Genomic DNA, 26,545 nt, shown 5'->3' with positions numbered 1-26,545 from the left:
TGCCTATGGCTTGTAAAATGCATTTTATCTCATCTAGTCTTCCCGGATACACTAGGCTACGTACATTCATGTATAGAATTGAAAGGGATTTCTTGTTTCTGTGTAAGTCATCATAATTTTGCACAACTTGGTAAGATATTTCCGTGGACTCATTGTTCAAGATTTTTTCGCTATTGTTACTCAGTTTTTTGACAAAGGCTCGACTATTTTAGGTACTCCTCTAACATACTTTATGACTAGATTTGTTTCTCCGCTATTGATACGCGCTTGCAGTTCTTCTTTTAAGTTCTTCATTAGCTTCTGCTGGTATGGTGTCTTGTCTGAGAAGATTTTTACTTCTCTGTTTTCAATTTTCCCTCGATTTTTAAGGATTTTTTTCACAGTTGCGGCAGTATCAAACGTGGCTTTTATCGGCCTTACCTTTCCTGGCACATATTTACCTAAACGAGAGCAGGTTATTGGATCCGGGCAGTTGACATCTGTCATTTTAATCAGTTTTATGACTTCTTCAGCGTCCAAGGCAGATCGCTCATTGTGATCATTTGACTGTGGTTCAGGTGACCCCATAATAATAATATTTTTCTCACGTACACAGCGCTCACTGATTTCTTGCATTAGATCTTCACCGATGAGTGCCATCTGTGGTGCAGGTGATGCACTTTTGGTTGTTGATGCCTTTATCTCTTGCACGTCTGTTTCTAATGAAACGACTCTACGCGTTGCTTCTTCAGCGCTATTTCTGATCTCAGCGACTTCTGTTTTAAGTTTATCATGATCTAAGACGAGCTGGTCCGTTTTGAACTGGATGCTATTTATTTGATCTTTTATGGTTGAGATGTCTCTTGCAATATTTTCCATTTTGGTGTTTTGCTTTACAGAAAAATCTTCTAGGAGTAAGCGCATTTCTTCGCGAAAATCTTTTAAGTCTGCTCTCAGGTCATCATTCTTCTCAATCCGTTTCCTCTTGCGGGCAGCTTTTTGGTCCAGAGATGTCTCACTATCACTTATTTTTAATCGATTCTGTTGTGATTGCGACGCCCCATCGATGTCTTGATACTCCTGGTCACTCATTATGTATCAACTGTGAGTCGTTAGTTAACGGTTAGTTTAACGGAACGCTCCACTGGGCTTAACTAGTTGCGCGTTGATAAGCCGCCTGCGCTGGCTCAGATGCAAAATGAATTAACACTCACTTGTTTAGCAATGTGACACAGAATCTATGTAAAGAGACTTAAGTTCTAGTTTTGATCGCAACAGCAAAAAATATTTTTGAAATAAATCGTGAACGCGTCTGCACTGTTCGCTCTCTCACCGGTCAAGTCCCTCATCCTCCCTTTCCCTTTCAAATAAATATGTTACCACTTTTTAATTTCTACTTCTTTTGCTCAGACTGTAGGTTTAGCATTCTATAGTTTTAAATATTAGGAACTTGAGTTGACACAAACGGGGATGCGACACGGTTACGACTAGTTAACATTTGACTGGGCGGTCGGGTGGTCAAGTGGTAAAGACGTTAGCCGCGTAAAATGAAAACTCAGATCCCACTCCCGGTTCGACCACCGGTGAACTTCATCGCTTTTTCTTTGCTGTACAATGTTTGTTTCGGTTATAATCCTTATTATATGCTGTAGTAGTGCCTAGTTATTAAATAAAAGATAAGTATAACCGCTAAATATTAAAATTTGATTATTCCGAGTATGTAAAATAACCATTTCATTCCAATCACAGGGGTTACCGAGGAGGCAGCAGTAAGAAACGCCACGAGCAACGCCGCTTCGCCATGTATGGACTGTACGCGTGGGGGGTACCACTGGTCCTCACTGCCCTCACCGCTTTCATGCAGTTCGGGCCACTGCCGAATTACATCATGAAACCAGGGCTAGGAGATATGAAGTGCTGGTTCGAAGGTGGGTGATATAGTAGAAGTTTGTGTTCTGAAGGTGGGTCATAGTCATAAGTAGATGTTAAGTATTGGTTCCTGTGATAATAATTTGTAACAATGTATCGGCTGTACACGTGGGTGTTAAACTGCACGGGAAGCATGGTCGCGCGATAGACGATAAAATATCAGGCCATCCCTATCGCACTTACAAATAGTGCGATAGGGACGGCCTGCTATTTTATCACTTATCGCGCGACCATAATTGCCTGCCTGGTGGTGCTTACCTCTTTGACCGCCTTCATGCAGTTTGGCGTTGGGCCGATGTCACGAAGTCAGGGCGGGGAGATGTTGGTTTGAAGGTGGGTGCTAAATGGAAGTTAAGCATCAACACACTAATTATATCTTCTGTGCACGATAAAAATCAAAACTTCAAATTACGATAGTTATTGTTAATTCAGGTTTGTAGTAAATATATACTACTCTTACTCATTTTGACTAAGGGTCCCCCCACATCTAGCGTCTTGCGAGCGTCGCGTCGGGCCAACTGTATGGAAAAAGACGCCGCGTCGACGCGACGTCGACGCGGCGTCAGGCTTTGCCCATACAGTTGGCCCGACGCGACGCTCGCGAGACGCTAGATGTGGGGGGACCCTAAGTACTCGTACCTGCTTGGAATGCACAGTTTAGGACGTATCTTAGGGCGACTTGCACCAATGAAAATGGAGGCGTAAGCGTAACCCACTATTTTATATGGAATTTGACACTAACCCTGAGTTAAGTGGTTGGTGCAAGTGGACCTTACTATATTAAATGTTCTACATTGTTAGCCTTATTAAATTACATTAGTTACATGAATCTACACTACACTACACTAGGCATATGAATAGTTAGTGCTTTTCAGTCGCACATTAAATTTATTAGGAAACACACCGAGAGATAGCGGAGTCTGAACTCCGACTATGCTTCACGCTGGATAAAATCTTGTCATTCGTGCGGTTGCCATTGTTCCCACAATATAATAGCTACACAGTTTTTTATATCTATAAATGTCTTATACATATAGTTGCTCCAGAGTATTGAAGAGGGTAATTTATACCAAATCATTACGTATTTATACGGTAGATAATAGTTATTTGTTACAAGGGGGCAACGTTGTATTTTATCGCCGAGTGTGGAATAGAAAAACGAGCAAGTGAAAGGATCCTATAGTTGAACCACGAGCGAAGCGAGTGGTTCAAGAATAGAATCCTGAACTTGCGTGTTTTTTAACACACGAGAAGTAAAATACATTTGCACCCGAGTGTAACACAAAACTTTTCCCCTCACTATAGCAAGGAAACAACAACGCAAAAAATGGGTTTATCACTGCTTCCAGTAGTTCCACAGGTGGTAAATCATCTTTATTACTAGATTCACCTACTTTTATCAATTTTATAGTTATTTGTTATACAAGGGGGCAAAGTTGTATTTTAACGCCGAGTGTGGAATTGAAAAACGAGCAAGTGGAAGGATTCTATAGTTGAACCACGAGCGAAGCGAGTGGTTCGAGAATAGAATCCTGAACTTGCGAGTTTTTTTACACACGAGAAGTAAAATACATTTGCACCCGAGTGTAACACAAAACTTTTCCCCTCACTACAGCGAGGAAACTACAACGCTAAAAATGCGTTTAATACTGCTTCCAGTAGTTCCACAGGTGGTAAATCATCATTATTACTAGATTCACCTACTTTTATCAACTTAAAAGCAGTTAAATTGACTTTATTCAAGGTCAAATTACTTTACCCACTAGTGGATAAAATGTGTTTTTACCCGCTGGTATTAAATGACAAAACACGTGTTTCCGAGCTAGTGAGGAGAAAATTAAATTAACTAATTGGAAGTTATTTCCATCCATATCTAATCCAGATTTCAGATTTGTTTTGTTCAGACAGACACAAAGAAGGAAAACATCGAGCACGAGTAAAAACTAAAATGTCTTTGGAATTCTAAATCTTTCAGGTTTTCAAGAATGGGACCAACAAGAAATAAGAATTATAATTTAAACGAAACAAAATACATTTTTAAGTTCGAGCACAATATAGGAAAGTACATAATTACTTACTCGTTGTACTTGTTGTACGTTTGTTCATTCAGCGATTCACTAGCATATTTATTAGGATTAGCCAGGTTTAGCTTAAAGGATGCGGATAAGAACAAGGGCAATATTTTACGCGGGATAGCATCTTGACGCTCGGTAACGGTTCACACAGGATAAGATAATTCTTGGAAATCACTTTCGTTAGAATATATACTTAATAAATTAATGCCGGTAAGGTTGTTTCATTTCAGAGCAGCCCGTCGTCACTCCATAGTATGATAATATCATCAAGCAATGATTTCCAACATTACGACACAAAAAAAAATGCTATCAAATCAAAATGACATCTATTATTAATAGTACTAAAGTCCATTATATTTTGGTAGCAAAAATACATAGATAATAGAGTTTCATATTTCCTTAGTCTATGGCCTGACCTACGTGTTTTTTTTTTTCAAACGTCAAGTCGTCAATGTCAAATCTGTCGTAACTTGTTTGAATTTTGTAAGTAAATAATAAAATAACTAAAGTTATTATTGAAATTTCGGGCAAACCAATAAGAAAGTGTGAAATTTGTGATGGTGGCTTGTTTTTGCCTAGCTTTGCACTGGATATATGCAGGTCGGTAACTAGTATTTTATTATATTTTCGTTTCGAGTTGCTAACAATTACCTACTCATTTAATCAATTTAAAGTAGTACTTATCATGTACAGTCTACGATTTAAGCAAAAACATTCTGTAAATAAGTTTTTTCGTAAACAAACAAATAACCTAAAATACCAATAGAGTGTGACCAACTTATCGATAATCTCTTTATTTCAGATGACGATTATGGGTAATTTTAACAGGCAACGAAGAATCGGCATATTTATCCATCTCCTGTATGAAGATAATGTTGGGCAAAGGTTTTCAAGGCTTTTTGCAGTAAATATTAACTTTCCCTGGTAAACATGCAAGAAACACGAAGATTGAAGCAACAAATACTGGCTTATAACAAAACTCTTAATTAGGAGGCAGTGCCAAATATGAACGTCAAGCACAGTAAATCATAGGAATTTTCTGCAAACGCCTCAAAATTAGTTCAACTGAGAAGTACTGTAAAGTAGTTGAAAAATTACTTCATGTAAAAGAAAAGTGATAGTATATTTTGCTTCTGTTTTATTCATTTTATACAGGGGCGTATTAAAGGCGGCAGGCTCTTTTTAGAATAGCGAAGCAGCGTTTTTTTCTTAAATTTAATACTTTATCGTCACTTAACGGGGCGGTAATCCTGACTGGCTCAGGATGCCAACGCCAAATCCTTGAAATACGCCTCTGACAGCCATCCCAGACATTTTTTTAAATATATGTATAAATACTATAAATTTACTGTAAAGTCGCCATACTGCAAAATATCGCAAATTTATCGATATCGATAAATATTAGGGACTGGGTTGGTCGAGCCCTAGCGATTTTTTCTTTGTGTTGGTAGCAGTGACATGACCTCACGACCATCGAAAAAACGCCTGCATAAATCGGTTCGACGGTTGTTCGAGAGTGCCGACTCTTAAAACGTAGTGATTCAATGCTCTTTGTTTCAGAGTAGGTAAATTGTTAACCCGGTATTACAACGGATTAATTTAATTATGTTAAACAAGCCATTTCCAAAATGGTGAGTTACCGTTCCTGAATATCGTGTAAACTAATAAATAATGCATAAGTACGGTATTTACGGATGGTCGTTACGTGGTACATAAATATAAAAAGCTGGACAACTTTATCGCTTCTAAAGAGTGCTTGTGTAATTTTTAAGGACACGTTGTAAAATCATGATGTTTAACAATAAAAAAAATATAGCCTATATATATTTAGAGGTAGATGTGGCAGCGGTACCTTTACATTTAAATGTAAACTGAATATACTTAGACATAATTAGATGAAATTGTTAGGTATGAAGGTACATACCTATATTATTTATATAGTGTGTGCCGTTTGTACTAGTAGTAATAGCTAGAATAGAGCAAGGTAAATCCTTTATATACACATTATACACTGTGTTTGGTAAGGCTCGAAAGCTCGATTAGCTTGTGTCGCAGGCCGCAGGTTTCACTGGTCTCGTCCTCGGATGTCCCAGGATATTCAGAGATTTGCGACAAAAATGTTTTTTTTTGCACTACACCTTGGTACATTTCTGTTTTGCCTAAAGGTTAACTGGTTGAGAATGCCTAAAGGCTAAGAAGTCCGTCTGTTGCACTTTATTATGTGCAATAAAGTTTGGATACCTTAACCTGCATTAACAATTTGAATACAACATGCAGACTCCACAAGGCCATGAGCGCACCGGGTTAAATTAGTAAAGTAATTTATAGTATTTTATGCAACAGGCGTTTAAAGGAGGTCAAAAAAGACGAGTGGCGTGGGTAACAATTTGAGGCGAAGCCGAAAATTGTTATTAAGACGCCACGAGTATTTTTTGACTCAGTTAAACACCGTTGCATACAATACTTTTTCTACGACCATGCACTTACTTTTGAATAGTTTTCTAGAATAACTTTCGTGAAATCCGCACTGTTTCCTACAAGTATTTTGACTTGTTCTCTGCAATGTTTCTGCACTCACCCTGTCGCTCGCACTCCCCCGCGCCGCCGCCCGCCCCCGGCCGGCGCCCCGCGGCCCGCTATATCCCTTAACGGCTACCTAACAATGCTGTAAGAGTTATATCGTATGCGTGGGTACGCGGGGCGCCGGCCGGGGGCGGGCATCTTTTATGTAGGGTTTTAACGATCTATGCACGACACGGTAAATGACGAATAACAACACGGGAGTAGAAAATAGTATTTTATGCAACAGGCGTTTAAAGGAGGTCAAAAAAGACGAGTGGCGTGGGTAACAATTTGAGGCGAAGCCGAAAATTGTTATTAAGACGCCACGAGTATTTTTTGACTCAGTTAAACACCGTTGCATACAATACTTTTTCTACGACCATGCACATACTTTTGAATAGTTTTCTAGAATAACTTTCGTGAAATTCGCACTGTTTCCTACAAGTATTTTGACTTGTCCTCTGCAATGTTTCTGCACTCACCCTGTCGCTCGCACTCCCCCGCGCCGCCGCCCGCCCCCGGCCGGCGCCCCGCGGCCCGGCCCGCTATATCCCTTAACGGCTACCTAACAATGCTGTAAGAGCTATATCGTATGCGTGGGTACGCGGGGCGCCGGCCGGGGGCGGGCATCTTTTATGTAGGGTTTTAACGATCTATGCACGACACGGTAAGTGACGAATAACAACACGGGAGTAGAAAAAATAATTTATCATTCCCAACAGCCCAGCCTGGCAAACATGGTCGCGTGATAAACCATATAACGTGAGGCCCCGTCCTTTTAAAACTACTTGTAAGCGCGATAGGGACGCACCGATGAGATAAAGTTTATCGAACTACGTCTGGAATGCTACGTATGATTTTATCTGTCTACCCTACGTGTGCAGCGCGGGCGTAAAATATGGCTTTTATTATGCTTTTATTAACGCGCTCATAAATTTCACGCTGTATGCGCGAGTTAAAAAAACAATAAGCCAGGCAGTCGATAGTTAAATCCACCGCCCGTCGAACGGCAGAAATAATTGATTTTCCATCAAATGCTTTTAGGATTTCACGAGTGAAAAATTCAAGCTCATTGAAAATTAATGATATACTTAAAGGACATTTTAACTGATTTCATTGTATTTTATTCCAATCCTTTTCTAGTATTTTACCCCACGATGATTGATAATGGCGAGCAAGCACTGTTGACTATGGACGACTGCCACTCTATCTTCTAACGTCCAATTCCCCTCTAATTTTGAATTATTATATATAACTATAATATTCTTAGAACAAATTAAATTATTCTCATTTGAAAATATTTTAATTTGTATTTTTTAAGTAGTAACACTACTATTATACTATAAACATTAAATAAATGTCATATACAAAGAAAAAGTGACCAAGGCCTCCAAGTAAGCCTAAGCCAAGTAAGTAAGCAAAGCCTTCGGTAATTGGACGGTGTATGACAGGTAGTCTATCTCGCGGCGACATACTCCCGCGGCCATCATGTGCTAGGCCTGCAGCTGCATGGAACTGATGTACTTTACACAAACTAAAACTATACTCTGTAAACCAAGTCTGTCAGTAAATAAGAACGAAGAAAACTATATGCATCCTTTTCTTTAGGGTGCTAGTGAAAAGGATACCTATAGTTTTCTTAGTTCTTATTTACTAACAGCATTTCAAGGAACATTGAATATCGTCCTATAAAAAGTGAAATACAAAATACAAAATACAAAATCATTTATTCAGCAAATAGGCCACGGGGGCACTTTTACATGTCAACATTACAGAGTATTCATTAAAGTTAAACAAATGAAATTATTAGAAATATTAACTAAAAATATTAATCATAAGCAAAGTAGCTATACACTGATATAGAATTAGAGATGTATAAAGTCTCTAAATGTCATATTATTACTAACTATAATCAATACATAAAGAAAGTGCAAACAGATACAAAGATAAAAGAAATCTATAATACTTCAATAGTTGTAAAAGACTAAATATTACAAGTAAAAATATTATACTTAATCAAATAATCCATGGAGATGTATAGCGTCTCCAAGAGTCAGATTTTATAAAATTAAAATATTTAAAAGTAAAAACCTTTGTCAAATAATACAAAAAAAATACAGAAAATGAACAGCTAAATTACACATTTCAAGAGATGTACAAGTCTCTAGTTGTCAATCATTAAAGAACAAATCAAGTTTACAAATAAGGGCCAATCAAGGTTACAAATTAAGTTTAAAAATATAATCAAAATCTCAGAGATGTATAAGGTCTCTAAGTGTCCAAAAAACTAACATTAACTTAATCAAACGACAACAAGGTCATTAAAGTAAGGAATCTATTTTAAAATAAAATATAATCAAAATCTCAGAGATGTATAAAGTCTCTAAGTGTCCAAAAGCTAAAATTAACTAAATTAAACGACAACGTGATGGTCTCTAGTGTCATCCTTAAGACATTACTTACTTAAGTTTAATTCTTACAAGAACCGAATGTAGTGTCTCGCAATCCGCTCAAAAGTAAAGTTAAATAATCTAACAAAACATGTGGCCCAGGTAAGCTTGAACAGACCAGTCTCCACAAACAGCGCCCGTTCACGAGTATGACGCGTATCTCAGCCATCGCCTCCCTCAACCTCCATTCGGGAAGGTGGCGACCCGATCAACACGCCACCGTAAGCAAAGACTTTTAAGCGAGCATGACATGTTCAAGCTAACAGCAAATTGACAAAAGAAAAATCGACACAGTGAAACACGACATTAAGCTTGTAGGTGACATTAAAGAGGGCAACAATGCCTAGTATAGCTATACATAACTAATTACATGCTCAACGTGACTTAGAGATGTAAAGGTCTCTAAGGGTCAGTGTACTATCATACTTTAAATAAATTTTATATAACTACGCTATATAATGAAAACAAAAATCTTAGAGGTGTATAAGGTCTCTAAGCGTCCTACTAACATAACTAATGATACAATACAATCACATGAGAAAAATTACGCTGTGTCATTTTTACTGGATACTAGTACGGTTGTATTACAAACTTCTGCTACCATAATCAAGCTACTGGCTTAAAGGCATTTTTATCATTTATAAAATCATTTACCGTATAGTAAGCTTTACCTAGCAAACAGCGCTTAACATGTGACTTAAATTTGCCGAGTGGCAAGTTCACTACATCAATGGGGATTTTGTTATAAAAACGTGTACAGTTCCCAACGAAAGACGTACTAACCTTACGGAGACGGTGGAAGGGCACGGCAAGTTTATGTTTGTTTCTAGTGTTATAGTTATGGATATCACTGTTAAGCTTGTATTCATGGATGTTTTTCCTAGCATACATAATATTCTCAAGTATGTACTGAGAGGCAACGGTAAGAATGTTCACCTCTTTGAATTTCTCTCTTAGGGAAGCTCGAGCGCCCAGTCCATATATGGAACGTACAGCTCGCTTTTGCAGCACAAATATCGTCTGAATATCTGCGGTTTTACCCCATAACAGAATTCCATACGACATAACACTATGGAAGTAACCAAAGTATACCAGCCTGGCCGTCTCTACGTTTGTTAGCTGTCTGATTCTCCTTACTGCGTAGGCAGCTGAACTAAGTTTGTTAGCTAAAGTAGCAATATGTGCGTGCCATTGCAGTTTTGAGTCTAAAGTGACTCCCAGGAAAACAGTTTGGTCTTCAAACTCCAGCGTATCACCTTTTATTTGGATTTTGCTGTTATTTATCTGCTTGACGTTAGGTAACGCAAACTTGATGCATTTGGTTTTCTTGGCGTTCAAAAGTAGATTGTTTGCCGTAAACCAGTTAACTATAGTTGATAGGGCATCATTAATACTGTCGAAGCTATTTTCCTTCCTGTTCACTTTGAATATAAGAGAAGTGTCATCCGCAAATAACACTATATCATGTCTGCCTTTAACAAGAGTGGGTAGGTCATTAATATATACTAAAAAGAGGAAGGGACCAAGAATTGAACCTTGAGGCACTCCGAGGGCTACCGGGGACCCCGCCGAATGAGTTCCATTAATAACTACTCTCTGAGTCCTATCCGACAGATATGATGAGACTAAGTCGAGGGCACCGGCTTTTATCCCGTAGTGGCTTAATTTTCGTTTTAAATTTTCGTGATCTACGCAATCAAATGCCTTGGACAGATCACAGAAAATTCCAACAGCATCTTGAGCTTTTTCCCAAGCGTCAAAGATGTGCTTTAGGAGTACCGCACCAGCGTCAGTGGTTGATCGACCTTTGGTAAAACCAAATTGATTGCTATCAAGCAGTTTATTTCTGTTGAAATGCGACAGCAGTTGATTTAAAATAAGTTTCTCAAACACTTTGCTTAATGCAGGTAGTATTGAAATCGGCCTAAAGTTCGTAGGATCTGTCTTCGTTCCTGATTTAAACAACGGGATAATTTTGCTATGTTTCATAATATCTGGAAAAGTGCCAACATCAATGCATCTGTTGAAAATCTCAGCTAAATATGGTGCAATAGATTCAATAATGGAATGCAAAACTTTGACTGACAGGCCCCATAGATCTTCAGTTTTCTTTAAATTCAGTGATCTAAAAGTCTTAAGAACTATGTTCGGAGTGATATACGAAAATTTGAAGAATTCTGTACATTCCGCTACATTTCTCTTCAAAATTTCTTCAGCGACATCTGGCGACGAATTAAGAGACTTTGTTGTTTCTACCGGTATATTCGAGAAAAACTGCTCAAAATGATCTGCCACTTCACGGTCGGAACTTACTAAAGCGTCACCAATTCGTAGCTTGTAGTGCGGATCCTTCATTTTACGTTTCCCAGTTTCATTGCCGATCACCTGCCAGGCAGTTTTAACCTTATCACTAGAATTTAGGATCTTTTTAGACAAGTGATTAGCTTTCGCGGCGACACACATCATCTTAAAAGATTTTGAAAAATTCCGAACATGCTCCAGAAATTCCGGCCTTTTATCAGTGGCTTTTAAATCGTATAAGTCGTAGAGTTGGCGTCTTGTCTTATGAATATCCGGCGTAGCCCAGTCGCTAAATTTAGTCTTGGTCCTGCTTTTTACTTTCTTTTTAGTGAAACAGACATCAAATTCATTTTTAATGCAGTTAAATAAATCAGAACTCAAACAATTGGGGTTTTCTTGCGTACATGAAAGACAACATAATCGTTTGGTAACATTACGATTAAATAAATCTAGGAGCCTTTGAGAGATTGGCCTACATAAACTATCTTGCGGAATTTCTTCTATTTTCTCATTGAAAGAAGCTTTTAGACCACAGTGATCAGAACTTAGGTTGTTAATAACAGATTTACTAATCGCATCCTTGTTACTAAAAATGTTATCTATACATGTAGCACTGGTTGCTGTGATTCGAGTGGGTTCGCAGAATAAGTTAACCAAGTTAAAGGATTTGAAGGTGTTTAATAACCTTCCACATAATGGCGAATGTTCAAGTATGTTGACATTAAAATCGCCACACACAATTATACTTTTTTGGGTTCTAAAAACACTACTAAGTACGTCATCTATTACTGATTCAAATACATTATAGTCCGCCGAAGGGGGCCTGTACACGCATATAATGATAAATTGGTCCATCTCAACACAAGAAAGTTCAATATGGCGTTCTACAGACATGTCAACAATGTCTCTGCGCTCTTTACTTTTTAAGTTATGCTTAACCATTATTAATGACCCGCCACGGTTACTAGATTTCCTAAAAAAAGAACTAATTATACTATGATTCTTAAAATTAAACATAAATTCATGTTCTTTAAGCCAGTGCTCAGTAATACAGAGTATGTCAATATTCGACGACTGCAAATACAAATCAATTTCAAGTTCCTTACAAGTGAATCCTTGGATATTTTGGTGAACCAGGTTCAATAAATTGGTTTTACCTATCATACTAGCATCGCAGTGATCAATAAAAATGGAGCCGGCTGGTGAAATAAAAAGGACTGTTCAAATTCAAACTTTGCATAGTGACTTTTGGGGTCATAATGAACAACTTTTATTTTGGGACCAATGCAGATACTTATCGCAAAAAAAATAGCTGTTCCAATTCCATAGAAATGAGCGGCATCATGACATTCCTGGGTGGCTAGCCGAATGGCACAATCGCTCACGAAACGAAGCGCTAGTAGATATCTATCTCTATCGCGCTTGCGTATTGGCGCGACAGAGCCAGCGGCGTATCGCTTTCGGTGGCGTCGGAGAAATGCCATTCGGCTACGGGGCCTGACAGTCGAAATGTATGAAGCAGCTAACATTTTTTTACGATTTAAGCATTGGTCCCATAATAAAAGTTGTCCATTATGACCTCAGAACAGAAGTCACTATGCAAAATTTAAACCCCAGCGTAACGAGAATATTAGGAAAACTTGTAGCACTTATGACTATATGAAAACAGGACTTTGAACTCATTTTAAAGCTTTGTCCTACTCATATTATTCAGATTGGAAGCGCGATCTCATGTACTTCTTCACGCCAGTCCTGGCGCTGGTATTGTGCAACACTATCCTGTTCTCCGTGACTGCTCACCGCATCCGCTCCATCAAGCAGGAGACCGCCATCTTGAAGAGCTCAGAGTCGGCAAGGAGTGACCGTCTTAAGAAGGATAAGCAGAGGTATATAGTATTAGTAACTCGAAAGTATTTTTTTATATTATACTTTATTATAGTAGGCAAACAAGTAGGTTAGTCGCTCATGGATACGCGTAATACCAGAGAAGAACTGCGTAACGTTATCTTTAAAAAAATGTACTTTATATCGATCCGGAAACACCGTACGCACCACATATATTTTTTTTGGGTAGTATAAGTTACAGAGGGTCAATTTCGACGGGGGAAAATGCAACTAATCCATTTTTTTCAATGTTTTACAATGTTTTTATTATTAAATAGAGTGTCCACCGGTTATGTATGGCAGGCGTGTTCAATGGATACATATGGAACTCAATAATGGAAAAAAATGGATCAGTCACAATTGTCCCCCAGTGGGGATTTGCCCCGCTGTACCTTAATAACTAATAGTTAACGTTGGCAGGAATTTTATTAAATTTAGGTTTTGCTTTTCCCTCGACTAACTCAGGAGACTACAGTAACACAAATCGACCTTTGTTATTTGTATTTGATAGTAGATAATAACTGAAAATCATGAATATTGACGACAGTTCCATCATAAAACTACAGCTGACGGAAAACGGTTTCCTTGTATAAACAGTAAATCTACTCATACGATAAGAATCTATCACGATAACACGTCAATCTACACATAGAATGAATTGTAGGTGCAAGGGCATCGAGCAAGCCAATCTGTCAACCTACCTACCTATTTATGTACCAGATAGACTATACGACTACGACGGTTAAGGCGATTTTACATACAAAAAAACCGGCCAAGTGCGAGTGGGATTTGCCCACCGAGGGTTCCGTATCCGTACAAACTTTCAACAGTTAAAATAATCTCATGTTTCTTAATATAACTTTAAAGACGTGACTGGAAGTATAGGTATAGCGCCATCTCTCGGTGAATTTACTAACTAATTTACGCGACCTATATGGTATATTGGTTTTTCAGGGATAATTCTTTATAATGTAACCGATTTCGACAATTTTTACTTTATTTTAAAGATAATATTTTACGTAAAATTTCGTATTATTTTGAAGTACGATATATATCTGCAAGGGTGATTAAATTAAAAGTTAAAATCTGAAGAGTTTTTTTTTATTAAAAAAAAAAGTTTCCAAGATACCGACACGACTTTATTTTTCCTGTAATATTTGGCATAAATAATTCTTTTTTTTTCCACTACAAAAAATATATAAAAAATAGTTTTGATGTGTACAGTTTGAGCTCTTTCTAACGATACCCCATTTGATCTAGTTCTTCACATTTTACAGTTTTCCCCCCTTGTATATTGGCCAATTTCTATGATTAATATTATTAAATTTAAAAAAATAATACTTTCAATTTGTAGAGGTTAACAATGTTCATGACTATTCCAAATTTAAAGTCGATAGCATGAGTAGCTCTCGAGATATTTAGGAATGTGACAGACGGACAGAGTCGCACCATAAGGGTTCCTTTTGTACCTTTTTGGTACGGAACCCTAAAAACAAATTGAGCACATCACACACTATTGCATTATCCCGCCTCATGAAAGCTGGAGTCCACGTTTAAATCGTGTTCTAAATATTTCATTCTGAATGTAAGTAACTGATTCTCTCATCATTTGATTAACAATCAGCAATATCAGCAGGTACTTACCTAACTATGATAGGAAACCCCCGCTTGATTTTAATATCAAATCAAAGAAACTGGTAAAAGGGTCCCCTTTTACCAGTTTCTTCAACAAAGTTTTTCCTGCTTCACAGGTACGGCCTATACCTGAAGCTGTTCATGGTGATGGGTGTGAATTGGTCTGTGGAGCTCATCAGCTTCGCCGTGGGCGGCTCCAACTGGTACTGGGTGGTCGTGGACCTGTCCAACGTCATGCTGGGCTTCTTCATATTCTTTATCTTCGTGTGGAAGAAGAAGGTGCGGAACTTGGTCAGGAAAAGGTGAGTTTCGGAATGTTAGTGGAAACTTCAAGAAAAAAAACTATATCGTGACCTAATGGGTCGGACTTTTTAACAGTATAATGGAGAATTCCAAAGATTCTGAGCAGAATGAGCGTTAGAAAGTCCAGGTGTTTTCAGAACTAGGATTGTAATATTTATAAAACACTGTTCGTGATGGATATGAACTGGTCTGTGGAGCTGATCAGCTTCGCCGTGGGCAGCTCCAACTGGTACTGGGTGGTCGTGGACCTGTCCAACGTCATCCTGGGCTTCTTAATATTCTTCATCTTCGTCTGGAAGAAGAAGGTGCGCAACTTGGTCAGGAAAAGGTGAGTTTTCGAATTAACCACAGGAACGGCTTATATTGCGTGGGGACTTACTTCATAGGTAATGTTTACTAACTTTGAACTAAAAAACTTTCTGAGTAGGTACACACAAATAATATGCCCAAACACATCACCGACCCCTTTAACATGCGCATATCGCACTTTAGCATCAGTTACTTTTCTTTATAGTTAGGACAAACGCTATTCACTGTACGGCTGCGGCTGGACATACACGGCCACTAGTTTCAAACTGTGCTCACCGAAATACAGCAGCTTATACTAGTAACTCTAGTAAGTGTCCCCGAATCTGTTTGAAAACCAATTTCCAAATATGATGACGAGGTGTGTTACCTAACTTGGCACAGTCGGGGCAGCCTAACTGTTACCGCAGCGGAAAATTCGGGGCTTTATCCGGGAACTATTTTATACGTTCGCGTATGTATTTGCCTCTGTACAGTCAGTACCCGAATGAATAAGCAATAGAGAGTCAAAACGATTTTTATCGAATTTAGATACGCCGCTATCCGCTGTGCTCTCCAATTATTAAATCGAGTTGACTCGCTCGGGAAAAAGTTTGAAGGCACTCTCTAGCAGAGGTTTATTTTTTAATAATAGGCAATTCATTACCTACGATACAAGTGCGGAAAAGAGGATATTCGAAATTTTATGTTTTAGTATAAAACTAGTAAAAGTGATAAACTGATAACTAAACTGATAACTGATAACTGGTTAAAGGGAGAAGACCCGCGCGCTCCGAATCGTTTCTGGTGCAAAGGCTGGCCATAGCGATCCAACGGGGTAATGCCGCAAGCATTATGGGCACTTTTGCACCGGAGGCGGTTCGGAGCGGTATTGACTAATTACTGTTTGTAATTATTTTTATTTAAGGCTTTTTTTGGACTGATAACTTACTGAGATCTCATTTCGCATAATACACTGGTCAACGGAATATTCGGCCAGTGCTTTTCGTGAGTTGGGTTGGGTGGGACAAGTTGTAACGTAAGTTTGATTGTTTCTCGCGGCGTTGGATAAGTTTAATCTAAATTGCTTTCTATATGCAGAGTGATTTATTTCAATGGATATTTCGGCTATATACGTAGAGCTGCGTACCTAAAGGGTCCAGACTGTCCATAGCTTCAAATGCAATAAGAACCTTACCTTCTTGTCAGAACTTTTACTAGAATTACGACAGATCCGGATTAGTTGCCAAAGCGGACCGCAAGGTTGTAGGGCTTCGATTATGTCTTGTTTGTGCCGATCCTATTCCTAGTCCCAGTTGATATCTCATTCCATATCTCAGGCTCGCAAGTGTCACTTGAGCGCAATGTAATGGCCGGCCATCAATATCCCTAGTTTCATGTCGCCAATTTATGATGATCGTAAATCAGCTATAACATATCAGGTAGCTGTTGTCAATAATATTTGATGTTACGATACATTGGTTGAGTGTTATTTGAGGCACTCGGAGTTGAAAAATATTATTACTATAGGAGACCTATTAAATTGGGGAAATTAGGGACCTAAGAAGGTAGGTTTTTATTTGGTACAACCACGTTGCTACACTGAGAGAAAGAGAAATTTGCATTGTGAATTTAACAAGTTCGACTTGTTGCGGGTTTATCCGTTTAAAACAAAGGTATTTTAGTAAGTAAACGGAATAAATCACGATGTTGATGATACAAGTCGAATTTGTTCGAACAACAAGGTCAAACTTGTTAAAAGATATTTGATTGAATCAGCCAAACATATGTTAAAACAATATGAGTCATGTCGCTTTTATAAAATCGACATGTTGATTCAAATAAAATATTGATTAAAATAAAATGAAACTTGTAGATTTTACTAGTTACCTACACTTAACAAAGTCTAACTTGATGTTTGAACCAAAGAGCACGTAGGCGCTATTTTAACCAAAAAACTTGTTGAACGAACATGAAAATTGGTTGTTTTTTCTCTCAGTGTACTTTTGCAGTAAGACATCGCGGCAGAACAGATGGTTAAGCGTGTATAAGTGTTTCTTGTCACAAAAATGGTTATTTGTTTTACAAGGGGGCAAAGTTGTTGTTTAACCGCACGTGCCAATATTGATACCCGAGCAAGCGAAAGATTCCAATATTGAACCGCGAGCGTAGCGAGAGGTTCAAAAAGTGGAATCTTGAGTATTGCGAGGGTCTCAAGGCACGTAGGTTAAACAAACTTTGCCGCCGAGTGAAACACAACATTTTTCACCACACCAATACGAACAAAATACTGACTACCTATAAAACATCAATTTAAATCAAATCTAGCTATCTATTCAATATTTATGATTCAAAATAATTATTTGTAGGTAAATTCTACCAGCCTGCTCAAGGCATCAAGTTAAAATTTGTATGAAATTACTTTGCACTCTTGTGGATAAAATGCAATTTTGCTATTAGTTTTCGCATAGCAAAATTGATCTTTACCAGTTGGTGTGGTAAAGATCAATACCAGGGGTTGAACACAATTAAAGTAGGTTTAATAAGCTTTCAAATGACACCTCGCACGAACAGATTGGTGCCATAGGACTCGAGATGTGAATAAATATCTATGATGGTCGGTCGCCATCTTTCCCCCCCTTTTTCTCGACCCGTCCCCCCTCCTTAAACTAAAACAGGTCAATTCGTAATCTGAAGAGAACGAGGAACATATCCATAGGTACCTGTTTTAGGTATTTAGAAAAGATGTCGACGAAAATCGTGAAGGAGACGACTTGTGGCCAAATTGGCTCTATAGACTATGGTGAAAAGTACTTTACCTATTCATCAGTCATAGTTACTGGTATTCACGTATTTATTGGAACAGTGCCCAGTCGGCAAAATAAACAAGACCTTATAATTATAACGCAATATAGTAGCAAAACAAGCCATAAGCTTTGATATCCTAATCATATTTCACATTTATGAATTCTCCCTCCTCCCAAGTGTTATTCCCCGTCTTTACGACAACCATAAGACCTTATGAAGTAAATGTACGCCGGTACGAAGCTATGAAACTAATCAATTAGCGCAGTAGTTTGTTAGCATCGTCAGAAAGCCACTAAATTGCCGGCGAGGCGATACTTAATGAAGCAATTTATGTGGAAATGTTTGTATTACTAACTTAGTTTCGAACTAGTGCTAAGTAGGTGTAGAACTTGATTCCCGCTGGCTTACAGGTCAATTCGAGCACACGCTGAAACCAGAATGATTTTTCAAACATGCTATTTAGTTTTCGGACATCTCACTCGCTCTAATACATGCAATACACTACAATACTGAAATACTGAATGATGTCTGTTTTAGAATCAATATTTATCGTAATATTTCAGAACCCACTCGATAGTCGCAAGTCGCGACCCAAAGTTATACCTATAGGACTGATTTTCATGGTCTACGCGTATTATTTCATGAACTTAATGTAAAGTTCTCACTGATGAGCGTGGAAGCTGGCGTGCGTGAGAACTTGATTAACGACTATTGAAAAGAAAGCTGAAGCACATTTTATATATTATTTTATATTATTCTAGTACAATAAATATGTTAATGTTATTTTGAAGTATATTATGACAGGATAGTTTTTCTCTACTTAAATTATTACTATGGCAACGAGGTCATAGATGAATCCTAGAACATAATCAAGAAGGTATGTCAGGTATAGCATACTTCACACCCTCGGAAGTTTAAAGAATTTCAGGATAAATTCTTAAGTCCCATTCTGTAACTCAATTCCTGAAGTCTGGGTCCAAACAAAGGCTTCGTAAATATGTCAGTGAGTTGGGTTTCGCCAGGAACTTGTTCAACGCTGAAGTCTTCATTGTTCACACATTCCCTAACAAAGAAGTGTTTTAATTTAATGTGCTTGGTGCGCTTGTGATATTCATATTTAGGATTATGCGCTAGGTAGACAGCTGATTTGTTATCCAATCTCAGAACTGGCTTTTCCGTTTTAGTCAGATCGCTGAACAATCGATTTAGCCATAATATTTCTTGGGCTGCTTCGCTTGCTGCTATTACTTCAGCCTCTGTCGATGAAATGGAAACAGTAGTTTGCTTTTGGCTTCGCCAGCTTATTGCGGCGCCAGAGAACAAGCAAACCATACCAGATGTTGATCGTCCAGTATTCTGGTCTCCTCCGTGATCTGCGTCGCTATAGCAGACCAAGTGCGGCGGTGTCTGTTTTGTAAAGATTAGGGCCTTTTCTTGGGTCCCTTTTAGATATCTCAATATGCGCTTAACAAGCATCATATCTTCCTTAGTAGGTGCTTCCAAATGTCTTGAGGCTACTCCAACAGCGTAGGAGATATCAGGCCTCGTACCTACAGATAAATAGGCTAAAGCGCCTACGGCTTGCCTATAAGGAAAGTTTGATTTAATGTTGTCGTCTGCTCCCGCAATATCTTTTATCATCGGTGATGGTGCTGACTTGCAGTTAGACATACCATATTTTTCTAGTACTTTGTTGATGTACGATTTTTGAGATAGAGATATGGAGTCTTTTTGCACGTTGATTTCCATTCCGAGGAAGTAAGACGCTGGTTTGGTGGTTATTTGGAATCTGGCTCTTAACTCATTCAAGAACTCGTCTCCTGCTTTTGTAGAGTTATGCGCTACAAGTCCATCGTCCACGTATAGAGCTATCACAACCTTGGACTGTCCTCTGGTTCGCATAAACAGGCATGGATCCGCCTCGCTCTGCTTGAATCCGGTTTGCAGTAAATAGTCTGCTATGCAGGTATTCCAGCAGCGTGGCGCTTGCTTTAATCCATACAAACTTCGTTTCAATTTACAAACTCTTTTGGTACCATCACGATATCCTTCGGGTTGTTTCATAAAGATTTCTTCCTTGACTTCTCCATTTAGGAAGGCGGTCGTGACGTCAAACTGTGTCAGTTTCAGATTTTCATGAGTAGCGATGGCAAGCAGTGAACGTACAGTGCTCAGACGAACCACTGGGCTGAACGTTCTGTCGTAGTCCACTCCAGGTATCTGGGAATAGCCTTTGATGACCATTCTGGCCTTGTACCTTTCGACGGAACCATCAGGGTTCATTTTTACCTTGTACACCCATTTGCATGGTAGGGCTTTACGTCCTTTGGGTAGCTCGACCAGATCCCATGTTTGGTTGTCCTTCAATGAGCGAATTTCACTTTTCATTGCTTCTTGCCATTTCTTGCTGTCTGGGCATTCCATTGCCTCTTTGAAAGTTTCAGGTTCTTTCGGTTTATGAAGATTTTCAACTTCTTCAGCTGCAGCCAAAATGAAATTGTCATACCTTTTTGGAGCTGCAATGGTAGACCTGTTTCTCAAAGTTCGAGTTGGAGTTGAAGTTGAAGCATGAACATCAATCGTCTCACTTAGATCTTCTGCGTCAGCAGGATTAGAAGGTTCGTTATCATCGACAAAGTTGTGAGAACCGGAAAGAGACTCGTACTCACTTTCATAGTTTTGTGGTTCCTGTTGTTGAACACTATCAGTGCTGTTGACCGAGTTTGGTTGCAACGTATTGTCGAGATATTCATCTTCGGTGTCACTACTGGTGTTAAGCGGTGTCTCGTCTCCATCTTCATCGTCGTCAAGTTGTATTGTCACTTGTTTATGTGGTAATTTTGACGGTTTTGAAGGTTCTGGAGGTTTGGTGGAGCAGTCATCGTTGAAAAGATCGGTGATGTCGTTTTTGTTTGTTTTGTCGTAAAACATGGATTTCATCACGCGGACGTCCTTCGATACAACCACTTTATTTTTAGATGGCAGAAGAATCTTGAATGCTTTTGATGTTTCAGAGTAGCCAACAAACATGCCAGGAATTGCTTTTGGTGCGAATTTGTGACCATTTGTGCCTTTAATGAGAACAAAAGTTTTAGAGCCAAATACATACAGGTGGTGAATGATAGGTTTTCTACCAACCCATAGTTCGAATGGTGTTTTGTTTTCGATAGCACTGTTTAAGCTTCTGTTCGACAGATAGTTTGCTGTTATGATTGCTTCACCCCAGAAATTTAATGGTGCTTTTGCGTCGATCATCAGGGCTCTTGCTTTTTCGATCAAAGTGCGATTTTTTCTCTCTGCTAATCCGTTTTGGTGAGCTGTGTGAGGCGCACTTAGTCTTCTCTGTATCCCACTACGTTTGAGATAAGCGTCGAAGTCCCTGTTGATATATTCTGTGCCATTATCGGATTGTAGTACCTTGAGTTTGTTCCCAGTGTGCGTTTCCGCTAACTCTTTGAACTCTTTAAATTTGTCCAAGACTTCGCTTTTGGATTTCATTAAGTACACTCGACAGTATCGGGAATAGTCATCGATGAATGTGACAAAGTACTTGTTCCCGTTTATTGTGGGCGTTCGGATAGGTCCACAAACATCTGAGTGAACAATTTGTAAGCGTTCAGTCGTTCTTTGAGTTGTTTTCTCACGAGGAGCCGGTACTCTATGCATTTTCGCTTGAATGCATGCTTCACATTCCGGTAATGTTTCTTTAGGGTTAAAGTGCAAGCCAATGATATTTTGATTTTCAAGTGCTAATTTCAAGTCTTTGGTGTTCATATGTCCCAATTTCTTGTGCCAATCTTCGATGCTTGATGATTCAGTTTTTTGTTTAGTAGTTGGAGGTGTTTCATCGTCATCTGTGGTCAGGTTGTAGCACTCGTGCTTGTTTGGTTTTATGTAGTAGAGACCGTTTTCTTTGAAGGCAGTAAGTACAATTTTCTCTTTTGGATTGTTTACTGTGGCCTTGTTCTTAGTAAATAGAACTGAACATCCAGCGTCTGTTATTTTGCTCACAGACAGTAGGTTGGTGCAAAGACTGGGTACATACAGCGTGTCTTTCAGGTGCGTAAGTGCATCACCGCTTCCATTTTTAGTTGTGAAAGAGACTGTACCTTTCCCTTCGATCTCTGCGGTAAAGTCTTCAGTTGCGAAGTTCAGTTGTCTGGATGTTTTCTCAATATTTTTGAATAGGTCTCTTTGAAAAGTCATATGAGAGGTACAGCCGCTGTCCACAATCCATGTGCTGTTTTCAGGCTTCTTGTTTCGTGTTAGAAGACACTGGGTAGCAATATGGTTACGATGAGAGTCAATGTTTTGTTTCTGCTTTGGCTTCTCATTATTTTTCTTCCAGCAGCTTGTACAAATCTTATGTGCTTTGCGTTTGAAGATATTGCCTCTTCGTTTGCAAATACGACATGATGCGTATAACGCTTCTTCTTGATATGATGTTTCAGGTTCGTCGTCATTGGTCACGATTTTATTATGACGGGCTTCAAACTCTTCTAAGATTTTGGTTTTAAGCACTTCAGGCTTTGGAAGAGTATCGCGCGTTTCAATAGCGACTCTGAAGTTCTCGTATTCTGGAGAGAGACTGTACAACATCATGATCGTTAACAAATCATCGTTTATACTAACGTCCATGTCAGCCAGCTTGTCAACTGTATCCATAAATTTGTTCAAGTGTGTTCGTACATCTTGGTTTTCTAATTTAGTTAGGATTAATTGCTTGAGAAGGGTCGCTTTACGAGCAGGTCCCTTGCTGGCGTAAGTGTCCTTCAATTTGTCCCATAATGCCTTGGCAGTGCTGCAGTTTTTTATTTGCTTGAGTTCGGACGGAGCTATGATAAGGATAAGCTCGGATTTTGCAAGTCTGTCCTTTTCTTTCTCTTCAGCAGACGCATCGTCGGTCAGGGCGTTTTCTACATATTTAAATAGTTTGTGACGTACTAGAACGGCTTCGGCTTGTATAATCCAAGTGTCGTAGTTATCTTTTGTAAGTGGATCTATTTTCGTATTAGACATTTCGACTTACAGTTTCACCTCTGCTACCATGTAAAGTTCTCACTGATGAGCGTGGAAGCTGGCGTGCGTGAGAACTTGATTAACGACTATTAAAAAGAAAGCTGAAGCACATTTTATATATTATTTTATATTATTCTAGTACAATAAATATGTTAATGTTATTTTGAAGTATATTATGACAGGATAGTTTTTCTCTACTTAAATTATTACTATGGCAACGAGGTCATAGATGAATCCTAGAACATAATCAAGAAGGTATGTCAGGTATAGCATACTTCACACTTAAATATCCTAATTTAGTCTGAATAAATAAGAACATCATTAATTTTGGCCTAAGAAAGCGAGATCGTATTATTACTTACCAAGTATTACTCACCTGTAAAAGAAGTAATTGTTGCAATTAAAAAAGGAGTTTTTCTCTTAGGAAAAGCGTCTGTCTGGTTGAGACAAAGACTGGTGAGAGTGGTGAGTCTGGTCGAAATTTCTTTTACGACAGTAGGACTGACAAAACCATTCTTACAAGCCGAAGTAGGTACGTATGTAGTAGAGTTGTCTCATAAGTTGTTGTATAATTATTAGTGTACTAATGCACCTGAGATGTTTAGAAATTTGACAGACAGACAGACGGATAGAGAAGCACCATAAGGGTTCCTTTTGTATCTGTTTGGTACGGAATCCTAAAAACGAGAAAAAGGAATTTTCTCAAAAACTGTATAACCGTATTCGTACTAAACAGTTTGTAGGTACTTACTTAATGGGTTTCTTCGTTTCTTGTTTAACAGTAACTTGATGAGCCCTTGAGTAGCTACACTAGCTACGAGTTCCAATATTTCAAAAATATCCATCTTGATACTTTTATAAGTACCTACTCGTAATTTTATGTAAATCCTCACGCATCGAAATGTATTAATATGGTATTTTGTTCATTTCAGTTGGAATAACTTCTGTGGCACGAGAACAGTAGCAGACGGGCTCGGGAAATGGGCAACCCGGACGAGTTCGGCTCCGACCGAAGACACCCGAGTATCGGCCGACGAGACCGCGATCAAAATGAAAGAGCTCCACTAATTATCACAGGTTATTGTACTTATTGTTAACTTTAGACAAAGAGGATCGAGTAGGTATACCTCAGCTTTGACAATTTGACAATTTCGTTGGGTAATGAAATGGGTAACCCGGAGTCCGGACTAGTTCAAAACACCTATTGACTGATGAGTGCTGAGACCATGATGAAAATGAACGAGCTTCACTATGTGCAGAGTGGAGGCACAGTATAATAAAGAATCATATCGTACAGCCTGGCCACTCCCGCCCCCCGCGGAAAGTGCCGCCCACCCCCTCTCGGTTACCTCACAGTTACCGACAGTCAAAAACGCGAACAGTCGAGCTGTCATATTTCACTCATGCAAGCATAGCGTACTATGTAACGCGTATTCACCTACACGAGCTTATTAGACTGTGTGCTAGGAACGTGCCTCTTTCATATATTTGAGGAGTGTCTTTTCAAAAGGGCTTATTTCCATTTTTTCTTTTTTTTTAACTATGAATGCAGTTTTTTTTAGTATAGAAAATTACGTGTTGTTTTGAGATTAAAGCTCGAAAAGTCTCGCCCTGATCTTTAGAAAAAAGAGTAACATCAAAGTTTAGAACACATTTTGAAAAATGTGTAATGATTTATCCTCCCGGACCACCAGGTTGAATTCCTAAAATGTTGAAATCCCGAAACGTTGACTTTCCCAGAATGTTGATTTTTTTCAGTTTCGCAAAATGTTGAATTCTTATAACGTTGAAATATCAAAAAGTTGAATTCTCAAAATGTATACTTTCAACATTTCGGGATTTCAACATTTTAGGAACTCAAGTTTATATTCCTGGAATCTTTTTTTAACATGGGTATTTTTTAATATGATTTCTACTCAGAATCGCTAGCTTTTTGGTCCTAATAGGAGAAAAAAATGTACCTTTGATGGTCATGAATTTCAGTCTTCAGACTGTATTTAACCCATTGCTGTAACGGGGAACAAAATTTTAAGGCATTATGATTCGAAAAGGCTCATCAGTGGAGTCTTGGAACTTAAATGTGCCCTAAAACTATATAGCATGTAACAAAAGTCAAATATCATACTGGCTTTATAATCTTGTGCACCAAACTAACTATCTCTGTTTTGCCCAATGGTTGACTGGTAGAGAATGCCTTAAGGCGTTAAGTCCGCCATTTGTACTTTTTATTGATAATTTGTGCAATAAAGTTTAAATAAAAAAAGTCAATAGGGTGCTTTGAGATAATTTCGACATACAGAAATGCTCGGGTAATTTCGAAAGGGGAATATTGATATGATGGACTTCAACAGCCGACAAGACCAATACCCTGATTGCTATTTAAGCGGAAAAAATCGAAACTCATTTTTTTCGAACTACGAAATTTTTTCACTTGTATCACATTTAGGGTCATTAGTAACCCTATCAGCTGTAAAAGTATCACTCGGGACCTTTGCTACATTCAATCTTATGGAAATTCAACATTTTAGGGTTCACCATACCGAAAAATCAACTTTCTGCAAATTCAACATTTTACGATTCAACAAGCTGCAAATTCAACTTTATGCAATTTGGACATAAAAAGAACTCAACATAATACAAATTCAACATTTTAACATTCAACATCCTGCAAATTCAACTTTTTGCAAATCCAACATTTTAGGAATTCAACTTGGTGGTCCTGGAGGGATTATCCTCCTTTATGTGGATAAACCAATGTATGTAGTACAACAACATTGATATCAACTAACTTAATACAAAATCCAAAAATTAAATAAAACTATTTTAAAATAATAACGTTTACGCTACGAGGCCACAACAAAAGGGCTTAATTCCCAAAAGTTCGCATCAAAAGTGCTTAGAATCGTCCCACGATAAGTCTGCATAGATTTTAATAGCCCCGCCTCTGCAAGGGTTAAGTAAACGTCATAATTTCATCAAAGTTTGACGTTTAAAATAACATCTGCACTGGCGAGGCTGTGAAAATCATTGCAAACTTATCGTGGGACGATTCTAATTCTCAAAAACATATGGTAATTAAATATTTATTTAGGTACACATGTTACGTTTGATGTAATCATAGCATTAACGTCAACTTACAATATTACAATTTTGCAAATTAAATATTCATTTCAAAATCAATACCGTGGAATTATGTTTTTCTCGATTTCCCAAAAAAAGTTCAAAGTGGAAATAAGCCCTTTTGAAAAGACACTCCTCATTTGATCTCCAGTGTCCGAGGTGGTGGAGGTAAACCTCCGTAAGCTTAGCGTCGGC

The 26,545-nt window shown here is 38.4% G+C and overlaps 1 protein-coding gene across 3 annotated transcripts in view; it reads left to right on the top strand.

The window, feature by feature from the left end:
- The window catches only part of LOC125230146 (G-protein coupled receptor Mth2-like), an 87,192-nt gene that overhangs the window by 59,031 nt on the left and 1,616 nt on the right, over positions 1-26,545 (top strand). For 2 of the 3 annotated variants that reach the window (XM_048135185.1, XM_048135184.1), the window contains 4 exons: positions 1,729-1,907; positions 13,011-13,182; positions 14,932-15,117; positions 24,163-24,307. In XM_048135185.1, the coding sequence (XP_047991142.1) occupies positions 1,729-1,907; positions 13,011-13,182; positions 14,932-15,117; positions 24,163-24,298 (673 nt within the window). In that variant the 3' untranslated portion in view covers positions 24,299-24,307. Of the gene's footprint in view, positions 1-1,728; positions 1,908-13,010; positions 13,183-14,931; positions 15,118-24,162; positions 24,555-26,545 lie in introns of those variants that run through there. The other variant, XM_048135186.1, reaches the window with a different exon arrangement.

This window comes from Leguminivora glycinivorella, chromosome 10 (assembly GCF_023078275.1).
Source record: "Leguminivora glycinivorella isolate SPB_JAAS2020 chromosome 10, LegGlyc_1.1, whole genome shotgun sequence".
Taxonomy (NCBI): Eukaryota; Metazoa; Arthropoda; class Insecta; order Lepidoptera; family Tortricidae; genus Leguminivora; species Leguminivora glycinivorella.
This window is presented reverse-complemented; position numbering and strand designations above follow the sequence as displayed.